This window comes from Agelaius phoeniceus, chromosome 1 (assembly GCF_051311805.1).
Source record: "Agelaius phoeniceus isolate bAgePho1 chromosome 1, bAgePho1.hap1, whole genome shotgun sequence".
Classification (NCBI taxonomy): domain Eukaryota; kingdom Metazoa; phylum Chordata; class Aves; order Passeriformes; family Icteridae; genus Agelaius; species Agelaius phoeniceus.
The window spans coordinates 36,429,706-36,445,526 of NC_135265.1; the positions used below are offsets into that span (position 1 = coordinate 36,429,706).

The window sequence follows — 15,821 nt, forward strand, 5'->3', positions numbered from 1 at the left end:
CAGTGTGAACTACTCTTCTCAAGCAGGAGTGTGAACAGCAGGCCACACCTGCGCTCCACTCTTGGGGCCTTCCCTAAATTCAGAAAAAAAATCTACAAAAACTTGGGCTCAAAGAATTTTCTTCACACAACTGATATAGGATTCTTCAAGATTTCTTCCTTAAGAAACCCACATATCTCAGAACTCAGCACAGACAATAGAACAGACAACTGCCTTTTAGTTAAGTCCACTGAAATTTAGAGGGGGAAATAAAATATTCATGAGCGTTGAATTTATTGTTCTTTTATCTGACTATATTCCATGACTTTCAAACCACTTTCCAATCAACTGCTTAGTGTACACCATGCCATTAGATGCTACAGAAATATTTAAATTTATTATATTAAATTTATGACAGCAATGGCAAAGTTTTTTAGCAACTTGGTAACTTCCTTCATGCCCAGTGCCTCTGAAGAGTTAAACACCCCTACATTTATTTCACTTACTTTATTGAACGTGATGCCTTTTGCACTGCAAACAATTGCATTGTTGATTTTTAAAAAAATCTGTCCCTTAATTCCATATTTTCCTAAACACTTTTGGTGGAAAATCATTGATTTTCAACATGTACAACTTCCATATATGATAGGGATGTGTTTCTTCAAATGTCCTACAGCAGGAATGACTCCTATTTCCATATTTACCACAAATGATTACATAGCCAAGATAACAAAGCCAGTGATACCAGATTAAACAGAAAGCTATCAAAGTGACTTTAAAAGTCACCTTAATGTACAATGCCATTGCAAATTCACTAGGAATATTTTCACACTACATGACAATGGCAAAATAGGATAAAATAACACTAACAGGTAATTTCCATGAATTCTAATGTACAACATGCCTCAGCACTACCTTTTCCATTTTATTGTTGAACAAATTCAGGCACTGCAAATCTCACTGACAGCAGCAGCATGATGTTCCTGATACCCATCATCTGCTGCAGCTGGCATAGCCTCTTCCTACCTTTAGGGAGGCAGAGCTATAAAACTAAGTTCTCAAAGCACAAATCAACAGTATTAATTTTAAACCATAAAACTGACACAGAAAGGTGCAACACTTAGACTAAATACTAATTCAAGCAGTCAGTTCTGTCTCTGTATAGACGGAATTGGCATTACTGTAGGCACTAATACAACAATTTCATTTCTGTTCCATTCAGAGAACAAAAAAAGGAAGGTGGAAAACACACTCTGTATCTGCTAGACAACAGACAGATGAAGTGCAGTGTTGGAGCCACCTGGGATGAAACACCAGGAGTGAGAAAAGAGCTGCAGCCTCAGGCGTTCTGCAGGAAGTGCCCAGGCCCCCAAGGATGGGCTCCACACCAAGGTACAGTGGTTTTTATAACTCTTGGCTCTCCATGAACAACATACCACCAAAGGGACAGATTTGTACTCCACAGCATAAATGATGTTACCAGTGATCCTACAACTGTGGCTGGACTACTTTTACTCCTAAAATCTTATGACAGAAATAAACATTCATCTGATCTTAGCCTAAGCAGACCTAATTTCTACCCATGATTTAACTGTGATATACAGAGACTGCCTTGAGATGACAAGACACCTGACAGTCCTCAGGGGGAAAAATACAATTTCATCATTATCAGCAGTGTAATGAGAAAGGTTAATTAAAACAATTACAGTATGTCTTTTTTCTTCATACTGTTACATATTTTTAGTTCCCAGCTGTTTGTGGAATGACATGAACATGGAGTTCAGATACAGGTGGTCTCTATGCAGGCCATAGTTATCCGAAATCTGTGCAACACCCACTTCTCCTTATCACACTTGGCAATGCAAATACTTGTTGCACCCACACACTATGGGAGAAGCTGCTTCCATACTCTCAGCCAAACTCAGGAACATTTAAGCTACATGAAACATTAAACTGATGTAATTTCCCTTTCTGGTACTTGTTTTTTTCCTGCTTCACCTAGGCAGTCAAAAATGACAGATAAGAAAATGCAGAGAAATGGACTGTGACTGTAAAAAGAAATATAATTGGCTCAAGACTCTCTACTGTCTTCAGTTTTGTACAGTCATTTACAGCTGTCTAAAGCCTGTGACACTGGCACCCAAGTGAGTGAGCAGGCAATTAAGATTTTGTACTCTTCCACAATCACTCTGCACAGATGTGAACTACTGGACACAGCGTGAGAGCAGTGACACTGAGCACTCAGGCTTGAGGACCACATCACTGAGAAGGAATCTGCTCTTTCCTGGCCCGCCTTCAGAGCTCAGACCTAGAAGATGCTGAGCCCTCAAGTCCCCTAACCAACAGAAGTCCTTAAGGACTTACTTAACATTACTTTCATGCATGTAAACACTTCCATTGCTCGAAGCATGTGTAGGCAGGGAAGACAAGGCCCCAAAACCACGCAATCTCAGCCCACCTTCACTCAACAAGTCCACTGTTCAGCCAAACATTCTATGCTTTAACCATAAAACTGGAAGCCATTTAAATAATAATAACAGGCAAGCCAGCATGAAGTTCTGTATTAATAAAACTAAAATCAAGTCAAGGCAAAATAAGAGTTATTTTAGAAGCTCAAATTTCCTGTGACACCTAACACTTACATACACTTGCTAACAAAATGCAGAACTTTTTCCTTAGGTCAGAGGCTGAATTTCAACTCTGTCCATAGCCTCTATCAACTGAAGCAAATTGAATGGTGAATGGTTTGCTTTTTAAATAGGAGTATAAACCAGCTATGTCCTTTTCTTCAAGCATCAGCACAAAGAGAGGGACTAGGATTGCCAGATGGAGGTTTAATTATCTGCCAGCCTTCAGAATTGGTCATGGTTAGAAGGGCTGGACTGGGGAATGCAGCTGATGTAGGAAACTGAAGAGAATGGCTGCAACAATATAGGTAGCTGCAGAATTGGGAGTGGTCAGACAATATTAAATCAGGTTTTAAATCATTAACCAAAAATCATATGTTTACAAATATCCACATTTTAATTTTCTTCTGGGCTATTTAACAGCACATCCTATAGATTTTTTTTTGGAAATCATATTAAATAATAAAAGAACAGAATTCCTGTTTCTTTATCATATTCAGACTTTATGTAAAATATTCTTAAAACATTTTAATAAGTGCACAAAGCAGGAAAGAAGTCTTTTTATTTATGGAGTTTGCACTGACTAAAACTTGTACTGTTTAGAGGAAAGAAGGGCCTAAAGTCTACGCATAAATTTAAGAAGTATGTGTTAGTACTACAGTTCTCAAATTAGTTGCATTAACTGTAACCGTCTAAACACAAAATATGTCTTTTCTAAGCAAACAATTCTCCTGTCATAATTTAATCTAATAAATTTTTAAAGGGTACCAACAAGACCATCCTCACAAACTGTCATGCATAGGGCTTGTTTGTTTGCCTCTCATGACAACACATCCCAAAATACAGAGCATATTTCAACTTGTTATTCTCCAAGTCGCCTGCCAAACTGCAGACAAATTGTAAACATGAAGAACATGTTAAGCCTATTCAAGCCCACAAAAAAAAAAATCAAGTCTTGCACAGTAAACTCTGCTATAATTTCCTGATGTAGGTCAAAACTCAGCAGGAAATCACATTGTCTATTTTTATCCCAGTTCACTGGAAGTGCTTTACCTTTCTGTTTTCTTGATAAGCACAGCCCTGAAGATTTGTTCCTGGGGAGTTTTCTCTTTTTCATCAGTTGGTTGCACAAAAGGGTGGACAGCAGCCAAGACAAAGCCCTGCTGGTACAATTCTTCCAGCTGAGCTGGAAGATCATACAAGGAGGAGAGCTTGATTGCAGATGATCCTGGCAGCTCAGCTGGAAACAAAAAGAAATTGGTCAGTAATCCGACACTGGACTATCATGTATTTTAAAATCCAGGCTCTTCAGAGTCAAGTAAGCCTCATACAGATCTACAATATTAACACCAAAACTGACCTTTCCTGAGACCCATTTTGTATTTCATATTTTAAGCAGGCTGTCTTGGCGAAGTACTTGTATTACAAAAGAGACTCACACAATTAAGCAAGAAATCAGATACATTAAAATGCCAAATCCACCACACAGTCTGGCAGAGATAAGTCGAAGAATTTAATAAAAACAAGGCAGTTGGTCAAAAGATATTCTAGGTTTTAGTAGTTGTCATAGTAATGCAAGTAAAGAAGAGTGAGCCATGAGTCAAAAACACAAAACAAGAGAGAAGAGTCAATGAAGGCAGAACATGTCAAATTCAAAAGCTATAAAAAGAAGCATCAATCTACACAAAATCAGACTAAGAGATCACTGATGCAACATGCTGATGAGACCAAGTATCTGCCAAAATGTCTGAAGAGACTTTTGTAGGTATATTGATAATAGGAACGTTGAATGATGCATCCCTATAGCAATGAGAAACCTTTTAGAATAAACACTAAATCTTATACCTCAGGATTTAAGCAAACCTATACATATTAGAGGTGAGGATGAGACACAGTATATGAAAATAATCCTTCCCCAATCTGCTTACTGCAAGGTTTTATGCCATCCTGTCAAGTATTTGTTGCTGACTCCTGTCAGACACTTGACATACACATGGATATTTCAGTCAGTATAGCAACTGCCCTTATTTCTTTGGAGTCTTGTGGGATTCAAAAGAAAATCCCATAAATCATCTAAAACAATCTTTTATTCTCTTCTTCTCTACATCAGTAATTCCTCATACACTTTTCTTATTTTATGGGAAACGACATCTCTCTTTCCTGACCTTTGCCTCTTCATTTCCATCTCGCTTGGAGGATATTTATTATGTCATCTAAACCACACCAGGGCATACAGAGTGGTGAGGTCCTGGGTGCTCTTCCCTCCCACTGAAACCAGGAGGGAGGAGATGCTGAAAGAAACGCAGCAAATGCTCCCAGCACCTTGCAAGCCTTTGCTAAAAAAAAAAGCACTGGAGAATAGTTTGTATGAAATAAGCAGGCAATGCAAAATAAGGTTTCATTGTACTGCTTCTTCCATCAAACCGTATGGCTAGCCTTTATGAATAATTTAAGGGGTTATCAAAAAACTAATAAATATTCAAACCAAATAATACCAAGGAATAATTTAAATAATAATAGAATAGATGTGCTTGGTATGTTTTTTCCTCATATAAGACCACATTCCAGAAGGGAATAATGGAACTTTTTGACCAGGAGTTTAAGATGTAGAATTTTTTATTATTTTAACAAATAAAATGAGATCCAAGCAACATGCACATTGACAGACAATAGGGCTCTACCTTCTACAACAGCATACAAATCACTTCAGAATCATAAAAAGATATGGCACAATGAATAATGCATAATAAATAATAAACCAAACAATTACTTACTGGAGCCTACTGGGGATAAAAATAGGGAAACAGATTTTAGAGAATTCCATTTTTCCTCTTGTACTCAGAGACTCCAAGTATTTTTGACTACACTGCAAGTAATTAATTTCTAAATGAGGGGTTTATTTGGATAAAATAATGGAATGACTAAACACTACTCAGCACTGTTAATTCTGGTCAGAGTGCTCCAATTTTTAACCATCCCCTACAAAAACTGGAGTAAGTATGTAGCATCAGGATTCTTCTGAGGATAGCTTGAGTAAGATTGGTAAAAAGTCTAGTCATTAACATGGGAGACTGGCTGCTTCCTCCTAAAAGCTAAACATGAGGAAAAAGTGTGGAATGTAATTGGAGTCTTGGGATGTAACTTGATTAAAAAAGAAACATAATAGAAAATAGAGATGGGTGGGATCATTCAGCTAGCTCATCCTACTACCTAGAGGCAGGATCAGTTCTAGTTTAGTTGTTTCTCCGTTTTTCTCATCTATTTTTAAAAACCTTTAGTAATGGAAATTCCACAAGCCCCCTAAGTCATTTTTCAGCACTTCTCTATTCTTCCTACTTAAAACCCCTTCCTAGCACGTGGCCTAAATTTCCCTCTCTTAAATTCATGATTGCTACTTCTCTACTTGAGTATTCCTTTTCTGCAACAGCATTTCATAACTCCTAACACCATTCATGCTTTAATCTTGCTCTCTTTATACTGTATAAACTCAGTCCTTTCAATGCTCCTGTTCTCCTGTCTTCTGCATTTCTAAGTAACTTTTGATGTTCTCTCCTGATTCTCTTCAACTGGTCCACATTTTTCTTCAAGTATAGTACCTAATTTTGACCACAATGATCCAGCACAAGCCTCACCACTGCTCTGTAGAATGGAAAACTCTAACACTTAATACATCTTATGTCAGTTTACATCATCCCAGGGGAAAAAAAACAAAGGAAATTCTTCTCCCCATAACTAACAGTGGCCAGTTTTCCTGTTCTTTGTGAATTTTAGGATTTTTCCTTTTAGTTCTCAAGGGCCATTCTGGATTCTGACTCTCACAGTATGAACAGCACTTCTCAGACTGGCAAACTATAATAAATATATTCAGCAGTCATTGCTGCAATAGTTAATGGAAACTATTAATTTTAACAGACTCTGACCAGAACAATCTTAAGCCTTACAGCTAATACATCTTTTTTGTTTGACACTGAACTATTGCTAATTTCTCCTCAGACTAGAGATCCTTCACAGCAGAAAGACAAGTTCCTGTTACACAACTGATGCCCACAAGGTCTATGAGTTTTCTGGATCTACAGACCTGTGCTGTGCCTTCTTGTTACTCTCCAACTGGTTTGAGTTGTGCAGATTCCTCCCCAGAAATCCCTGCTACACATCATCCTCTGGGTATTTCATAAAACATTTTTTCCAGTATCTTTCTGGGCATTAAGTTGAGTTAACAATCTCACAAAACTCTTTCAGTGTAGGTTAAAAAAGGACATCACATTTTGCTAGAGTTGTATTCATTCTTCAACAGTCTCCAATCTTAAATTATAAAATTTCAATTATTTCTTCAGCTAATTCCTCTACAGTGCATACCTGTAAGTTTGGCCTACTTGGAAACATCTAATTTATCAAATCAGTTGTCAATCTAGTGTTTCCTTACTTTACCTTAGAAAAATGCTAGCATTTTCAGAAAGCCTTACCCAATTTCCAGTAAAATATATTAAAATGCTTGGTTTAGTTGTTAAAGAGAATTCTAACTATATCATTTTGGAAGCAAAACGAAGACTAAAATTGTGTACAACAGGGACCTGTGTACGGTAAAAGAACAAATGGAAAACCAAATAAAAACTTGTATAACACCAGTATTTATAAGCCTTTATTTTGCCAAAACATAATGCTGACTTCTTTTATCAGCCTCTTTTTTGCTCTTGAACTGCAGTTGGCTCTAAGTTTTAGGTTCTGGTCCATATTTGCACGTTTATTGTTGTATTTTTCAATAAGGCCTCAGAAGATTCCTTTGTTTATCATCTAGATGAGTGTGTAAGAAACTTGTAAATGAAAGAAGCCAAATTCTTCACTTAGGTTAAAGTTGAAGGTGGAAATAGTGGCACTTGCTGCTTTTGGACTGGATTACCAGACAAATTAGTTTGTTGCCTGATACGTACAAAAAATTACAACTTTACAGACTCTTCAAAAAGAAAGAAAGTTTGTGTTATACAACTGATATCTGTAAGGTGACTTTCCTGGGTCTAGGGACTTGTGCATTCTTTGCTGCTAATGGAAAAACCTGACCAGATATTCTCACTTACCTTGATCTTACCACAGAGAAACCAATAAGAGGAGAGAATTTCCATAAAAATCTACAGGTTTTCATGTGTATTTGAAAGTGGTCATTTCTGTAGCTCCAAAAAGCAATTTATGGGAAAAAGAGAAAGGAGGCACAGTCTATTACCAGAATCCTGAGGGACTAAGAGCAGGCTGAGAAACAAGACTGGGAAGACAGATTTTGAAGAGGACTTCTTCCTGTGTTAAGGAGCTCCTCTTTCCCTCCCAGTGGATCATCCAGGGCTTCTACCACCGAGAACATACAGCCATTGACTGGCTCCAAACTGAAGCATCTCATGTGACCTCTGACAACTGTGCTATAGTTCACACTAATGAGGGAGATACCTCCTGATCAAATACTAAGAGACTTACAACAACCGTCCATAAAAAGTACTTTGATTTTTGTGTATTAAAACAATAATTTGGCTACCTTTGAGATGCTGTAAACCAACACTGCAAAGTAAGAAAGGTATAGTATGTCTTATAAATAATCCCTCAATTTACCTATTAGCCCATGCTTAATGACACCCATCATCAAGTACATGACATCTTTATATAATATATATACTCAACAGAATTACGTGATTTTAACTCTATTCTATTTGATAAACAGCAACTTCCTCTTCCTGACACTTACATTTAAGACAAAGATAAAATGAACTTTATTACTTTTTAATTTCCTATTATATGTGAATGATAGCTATGCCCCAGAAAAGCTGAAACGTTAAATGCCAAAATGGCATTTATTTAATTTCTCTTTACTGAAATGGTCAAATCTGAGGTCAAATTTGGGTCTTGGTTTCTTGGCACCTATCCTTAATATTTTATTTAAAAGAGCAAGCATAAAGTTCTACTTTAAATTTCTATTATCCTGTCTATCTACTACCCTGTAACATTAGCTTAATTTGCTTACCCCAACAATTAAGTGTTGGGCATTTTTTGGTCTTCATTTTTCAACATGTTTTTCTGATTAAGCCTTTATGCTCTTATTTCAGTCACAGCTGCTAAAGGTGGATGGAGCCCTTAATGACAGTTCACATTACAGGTGAAAATGTTCCACAAAAATAATGGAGACTCCTTTTAACTACTCCTTGTTACCTTTTAAAGTTTTCATGTTCATCTGCATTTTAAATGTTCCTCAATTTATTATGGAACATTAAATAAGTCTTTTTCATAGAATCACAAAATAGTTTGGGTTGGAAGGGACTTGAAAGATCATCTAGTTCCAGTCCCTCTGCCTTTGCATTAAAACAATCAAAGATCAAATCTGAGTGTACATAGATTGTACACATTCTCTGCCCATACCAGGTACAGAAGAAAACACTTTGCTCAAGGTGTGACACATCATGGTGTCTGAAACAAAGGCAGATTGGCAAGTGATCCCACTATTAAGTGATGTAGCAACTCAGTTACCTTGTAGCTGCATCCATATTACTCCTATTTCATAAAATCACTGAATGGGTTTGGGTTGAAGGCTCTTTAAAGATCATCTGGATCTTTAAGGCCTATGGACCTGTTCTACTAGATCAAGTTGCTCAGAGTCCCATCCAACCTGACCCTAAATGTTTCCAGGGTTGGGGCATCTGCCACCTCTCTGGAAAATCTATTCCAGTGTTCACCATCCTCACTGTAAAAATTGTCTTCCTTAAGTACAATCTAAATCTATCTTTTTAGCTTAAAACCATCACTCCTCCTCCTACTGCAACACACCCTATCAAAAAGTTTGTCTCCATCTTTCTTGTAAGCCTCCTATTTAAGTACTGAAAGACCACAATAAAGTCACTCAGGGGCCTTCTCTCCTCCAGGCTGAACAAGCTCAATTGTCTCAGTCTTTCCTCATAGGAGAGGTACTCCAGCCCTGTGATCAGCTTTGTGAACCTCATCTGGACCTGCTTCACCAGGTCCATGTCTTTCCCGTGCTGGGGCCCCAGAGCTGGATGCAGCACTGCTGCTTGGGTCTCACCAGAGTACAGCAGAGGGGCAGAATCCCTTCCCTTGACCTGCTGGCCACTCTGCTTTGGATGCTTTGAACACACACTGCTAGGTCATGTCCAGTTTTTCATCCACCACCATATCCCTAGGCCTTTCTCAGCAGGCTGCTCTCGATTCCTTCACCCCAGCTCGTGCTGGTACTCAGGGTGGCACTGACCCAAGTGTGGGACTTGGCACTTGGCTCCTTTAACCTCATGAGGTTCACACGGGCCAACTCCTTTAGCTTGTCCAGGGTCCCTCTGAATGGCACCACATCCCTCAGGGGTGTCACCTGCACCATTTACCCTGTTGTCATGCACAAACTTGCACTCCATGTATGTATGACCAGGCCTAACATGTATTATCAGGCTCAGACCCTTCAATACAGGTCCAACTGTTTTATGAAGTGCAGGATGAGACTGTTTCCCAATCCATGGCCATTCCTGTGAGCAATTCCTGCTCAAGGCCAGTGAACTATGCACCCACTCATGCTCCTCCTGTACCTCCTCTGTCCAGCATCACAAATCTTGCAGGTCCTTCCACCAAACTACAGACGCTTCAGGTCACTCACAGAAAGAATGATGTCCGCCTGTCTCCTCCCTAGGGGAGCCCAGGGTCCATGGAGCCCTCCTCAGAAAAGGGAAGTTCCTGACAGAAGGGCCACAGGGGTGACCTCAGTGCAGCTCTCCCTCCCCCACTGAGGGCTCAAAGCCAGATAGTTGCCCCTGAGCAGGGATGAGCCTGTGAGCTATAAAGAAGCAAACGTTAAGGCACACTACATACTTTGCCACTCCTACTCACTACCTCCATGCACCTCCCTACTCAGCATGATTTTTGTGCTGCTGTGCTTCCAAAGCACCCAAATCTCTTTTCTGCACTACAAAGAACACGTAGGAGTGCACTCAAGTCCAGAAAGTCTTCCATGTTTTCACACATGTTTTCATGAGCACATTTATGACTGTTTGTAACAGCCCCGATCGTTTGTAGAATTGCAAGGCAAGCATGCTTCTTCTATTTAGTATGAGGATTGCTGTTCCTTAATTCAATATCAATTTCTTTCCAGCAATTTTAATCTAATTTAAAGAAATCAAATCTACAGCAGACTAACTTCTAGAAGAGCAAAACACTGCATTAGGACCAGCCAAAGAAATTTAATTAAAAAGTTTACCCTGAGAAGATGCAGTTTCACCTACCTTAAAACATTTAGTAAGAACACATCAACTGCAGCAAAGGTTTTAATTTGGATAATGTTCAGAAATAAAAGTAATGTATTCATGTTTTACAAGATCAGAGTGGTTAAATAAGCACATTGTTTTCAGTGTTTCTATGAATTTCCACTCCACCTGAAATTTTGGAATTACCTGCATTACTGTAATTGTGATTTCCTGATGGAAGGGGTAGAACTGCATTGACAGAAGGTGCACAGTCACAACAACTAGGATACACAAACAAACCAGTCACTAGGAGCAGCTGGTTTGGGTAAGCTGAACACTGACTGCTAAATGGAGGACCATCCTGTCAGGCCATCTTTTGGTTTGCCAAAGTCCCTGGGTTTCTCTGTGCAGTCCCTGAGGGCTGAATGGTACCACAGCACCTCTCAGAGAGCTGGGGATCATCAGAATCTAAATGAAGGAAGGTGCAGGGTAACAACCTATTGTGAAGTGTTGGCTTTTTTCTTATAATGCAGAACAGACTGGAAAAGATCCCCTCCCTCTCTGTACTATAAATAAGAAAGTTTTTAAGGCACTTTTCACTGACTTATTCAGCAGTTAGTTTGAAACAGCTGAAGGAATCCAGATCATGATCCTTTCCAACTATTCAGGCTTGCTAAGGCCAATTTACTACTCTGGAGGGAAGACAGCAAACTGGTACTTGAATATTCTCAAAACACTTACAGATTCATCCTGAGAGAAGGCTATTTCCATTCAGTGTCAATCTCACACACACACAAAAATATTAAGCCATTTATTGCAAATTTTTCATTTTTGTTACAAACACTAAGGAACTCTCTTTCATGCAGCACAAATTGTTTGTAGGCCAGAACAATGCAACCATGCTACTCTCACTTAACTGTAATTATTCTTCCCTCATTCAACCCACAAATAATTTCTTGCTACCAACACAAAGCTATCAAAGTACTTCTAATGAAAATAAAGACAAACCTACCAGTAATGTAACTTAAAGAACATAAAACAGTAAATACATTTCTAGCAAGTCTTGTGATGAGTTCCCAGTAATTGTTTCTCAACTAAAACCTACCAAACCGATGTTAAAGCAGTATAACTCACCTAGCAGAAAATATATGGTACTTGTGACACTATAACATGGTTTGAATTACCTGAAACACACTAATTCTAGAATTCAATGAGCTAATAGCTCAAGCTTTTGGAGCAACAACTATACAAGCTGTACTACAGTCTCTCTTCCTTTTGAACAGAGCTTGAACTTCCATGAGGTGCATACATAGGTTCCTTAATTTCAAAGAGAAGATAGATAGTATTGGTGCACTACTCCTCAGACTGTTAACAGAGGCAAGATACTGGATGTTAATATAACTCATGGATTTTTCAGTTATGCTAAATGACATTCTCAGTGGTTTTTCTTTCAATCTTGAAGACAAATACAATAAATGTCCCCATAAAAGAAAGTAAGGATGAATATGCAAGAGCAATCAGTGCTTCATAAATGAAGGTGTCTGTTCAATAAGCTCCTAGTATTTACTTTTAGTGAAAGTGTAATAATGGAAGTTAAAGATATTCAAAAGCAAAGCACTGTATCTTAAAGTGGTAGAGGGAAGAAAATCCACAGAAAGACTGTGAAACTGCATATACACCTTTAGAAAGCATGTAAATACACAGAAATGTACATATACATGTATGAAGGTACACACAGATATACACAACATGTTTTTCTTTCCTTTAGTAAACAGTAGATACATGCATTAGCCAAACTGACAAAGTACTAAGATAACTCACAGATGCAATGAGACTACATGAACTTATCTGATCAATTGTGTTGTCGAATCTCATTTCATCTGTGAGTTACCTTGCTTGTTGCCCAGTCAAAGTTTCATTTCTGTGTCTTTCAAGTATAAGATAAGTATCCTAAGAACAGGGTATGTTTGCCACAATGATGTGGTTATGCATAGGATGGCTTAACTTCTGGTGTTTCAGAAAAAAAAGGAAATACCCAGGCTATCTCCTCCACTAAGTTAAAAACAATGACTAAACAGAAGTTTAGCAACCTAAAAAAATTAACAAGCACTTCTTAAACAACTCACAGCTTATACCCATTAGCCTGTGGGCAGAATTATATAAAATGAGCAAACAGAAGACCACCTACTAGAGGTTAAAAGGGTTAATGACTGTGCAAAAAGAAAAATTAAAGACGGTGGAAAAGGGGAGGGACTTCTCCTTTAAACGCGCACAGAAATAAACCTAGGAAATCCTATCCCTTCTGCACTTGAATAGCTCTTCAAAATGCTATCTTTTCTATTTGCCATTCCCTCCTCCTTGGTTCTACTTCCTAAATTGATCCAGACCAAACACAGAGACAACAAAGGCAGGCGATTTACATATCACAAAACCAAGGAAATGCCAATTATGTCCAACAAAACACAGGAGGTGTTCAAAGTTACATTTTATCCATACAGACTTGTTATCTGCATAAGTTCCTAAAGATGAGAATTACACTGAACTACAGAGGAGAGAAAGGTTTAATTCTGAATTACAGGAAGAACCAGAATGCTGATTCACATGTATTCCCATCCCCCCCACAGCCCCCCAAAGACTGGTTCCCTCTCCTAAATCTGGTTGAGACACAAAATGAATCCGTTGATGGCAATACTTCAGCTGCCAAAGTCTAACACTGACTGCTGTTCTCTTTAACAGCTTAAGCAGTAGTGAAACAGGACATCCCATCACTTCCACCAGCAGTGCAGCAAGTCATGTCTCACAGCAAGCAGCCAGTTATCAAATACTTTAAAAGGAGGGAAAGGGGGGCTACCCAATGACCAAAAGATAGTACAACTCACTGAAGAGATCTTCTGATATCTTACAAGTTGGTGGCATAGTAAAAGCTGGAGGGCTGATGCATCTTTTTTGCTTTGACCCCTCTCTAACAAATGCACCTGTGATTTTTCTTAGCAGCAATAATAATGAATACTGGCAAGTTTCACAGCTAACTCTGCAGTCTACCTAACCTTCATTCTCCCCCATACTCTTTAAAATGTATTCTGTCTTTTCCCCCTGTCATAACCCCTCCTTTTCCTTTCCTTTTTCTCCTCTCTGTTTTATGCTTCACTTCAATGTTCTTTCCATATTTCTGGCAAATTTTCATTTCGGATTTTAGAACTGCAGAATATAATAAAGTAACACTGGTTCCTTTGCAAATTTTACAAAAAAGCAAGCAGTAAGAAAACAGCATTGAAGTAAGAAAAAAAACTGTAAAAAGCATAGATAATATCCTCAGATGAGTACAAAATTGTCTACTTTATTAAGTTTCAAATTATGCAGAATTTATTCATTTTATGGTATACTTTGCTGGATGAGAAAAATCTCCTCTGAAATGGAATTTTTAGCATTTCTTAGCTTTCCAAATCACTATATCCTATTGTCAATAAAATGCTGCATGTGCTGATTCTTTAAGGAGGTCAAAAGCAGAAAGGTACATATAACTATCCATGTATTTCCATCCAAACCAACTGAGAACAACGTTGAGATTACTGTTTTCAATTTTAACCAAGCAGAGATTGTGGAGAAGTAGCTTGCATTCATTACATGGGATTTCTTTTCATACTCACAAGGTAGTTATAAACTACAAATCTGACTGAAGCCTAGTTTCCAAACTGAAAAATGACAAGAGGATTTCAAACATTTGAGGAAAAGGGAGGAGAAGTAAGTCAACTAAGTAGTAACTGTGGCTGAATACACTTGCTATGATCTCATGCACATTTTTCATGATACACTGATAACTGTGATTAAAATCAATGACTTGGCACAGCCAAAGAAGGTAAAACTAAGTATTCCACCAAAGTATTACCATCAAGGTTTTCTTTTTTTCCCCCAAAAAACAAGGTAATTGCTTCATACAATAAATATATGCCAGGAGAAAAAGCTGGAATCTGGAGAGAATATTTTAAAAATTTGAATTTTATAAATTCAGCCTTCAACACGAAGATTTAAATTTACCGACATATCCAATAACCTCAGGAAGAAAGGTTAGGATCTATCAAGATAGATTTTATTCCCCAAGCCAACCCCTGCAACTGAGAACTGATAGTCTCCAGGGAAACCAAAATCCTCTTGGCAGGTCATGCCTGTATATATTTTATACATAACACTTTGCATTATATATACAGAAAAGGACAGACAGCTTAAGAAATGCTTGAAGGCTTTATTCAAATATTACCTGCTGGTTTCTGTTTCTTGTCATTTTACATCGCCAGTGCTTCACATGCATTCTCCCCTTCTGTTCCAAGAGATGTTTTAGACTTTCTTATAAAATCTTATTTAGAATGATACTGTGTGCCAAGTTGGCTTGGTTTTTTTAAAATCTAGAAAGGGATTTTTCCTAATCCTGTCTCTAAAGTTCATATATAACCTTGTTTCAGATGTTCTCATTTCTTACTGTATCAATGATACTCCTTTTCTTCAAAAGGCAGTCAAAGATACAAAGCACTTAATATTTTAAATTAGATTAAGCATCATAGTGACTTTCATCTTTCTATCTTTTTCCTAGCTTGAAATATTATATATTTTAGATAAAGAGAAGACACTTCCAAATGATACATGTTTTTCATTTGCAAGATAACATATAGTGTAACTTCTCACTATTCTTTTGGTCTCTATTAAATCAAAATCCCCTATTTAGAAAATGCTGTGATTTTTCACAGATGTCTGTTAAATTGTTTTCAGCTTTACTGGTAAAATTAAATAAATATTAAAGCAGCCAGAAATGTAACACAGGTTGTATAACCAAGCAAGCAGTGTTACTTGTGTTACTTGAAGATATACTCTCAATTAGATTTTGGCCCCAGGTTTAGTCATTTTTGAAAAGAAAGTTGGGTAAGAGAATGCTACATGATTAAATAAGTATTAATTCAGTATAAAGAGGAGATATTCAGGGGCAGGTAAATTAATTTCAGAGGAAAGAGCT

The 15,821-nt window shown here is 37.8% G+C and overlaps 1 protein-coding gene across 3 annotated transcripts in view; it reads right to left on the reverse strand.

Annotated features, from left to right (window-relative positions):
- Nucleotides 1-15,821, reverse strand: part of RFTN1 (raftlin, lipid raft linker 1) — a 96,003-nt gene that overhangs the window by 51,704 nt on the left and 28,478 nt on the right. For 2 of the 3 annotated variants that reach the window (XM_054647513.2, XM_077176490.1), the window contains exon 3: nucleotides 3,660-3,846. In XM_054647513.2, the coding sequence (XP_054503488.2) occupies nucleotides 3,660-3,846 (187 nt within the window). Of the gene's footprint in view, nucleotides 1-3,659; nucleotides 3,847-3,966; nucleotides 4,089-15,821 lie in introns of those variants that run through there. The other variant, XM_077176493.1, reaches the window with a different exon arrangement.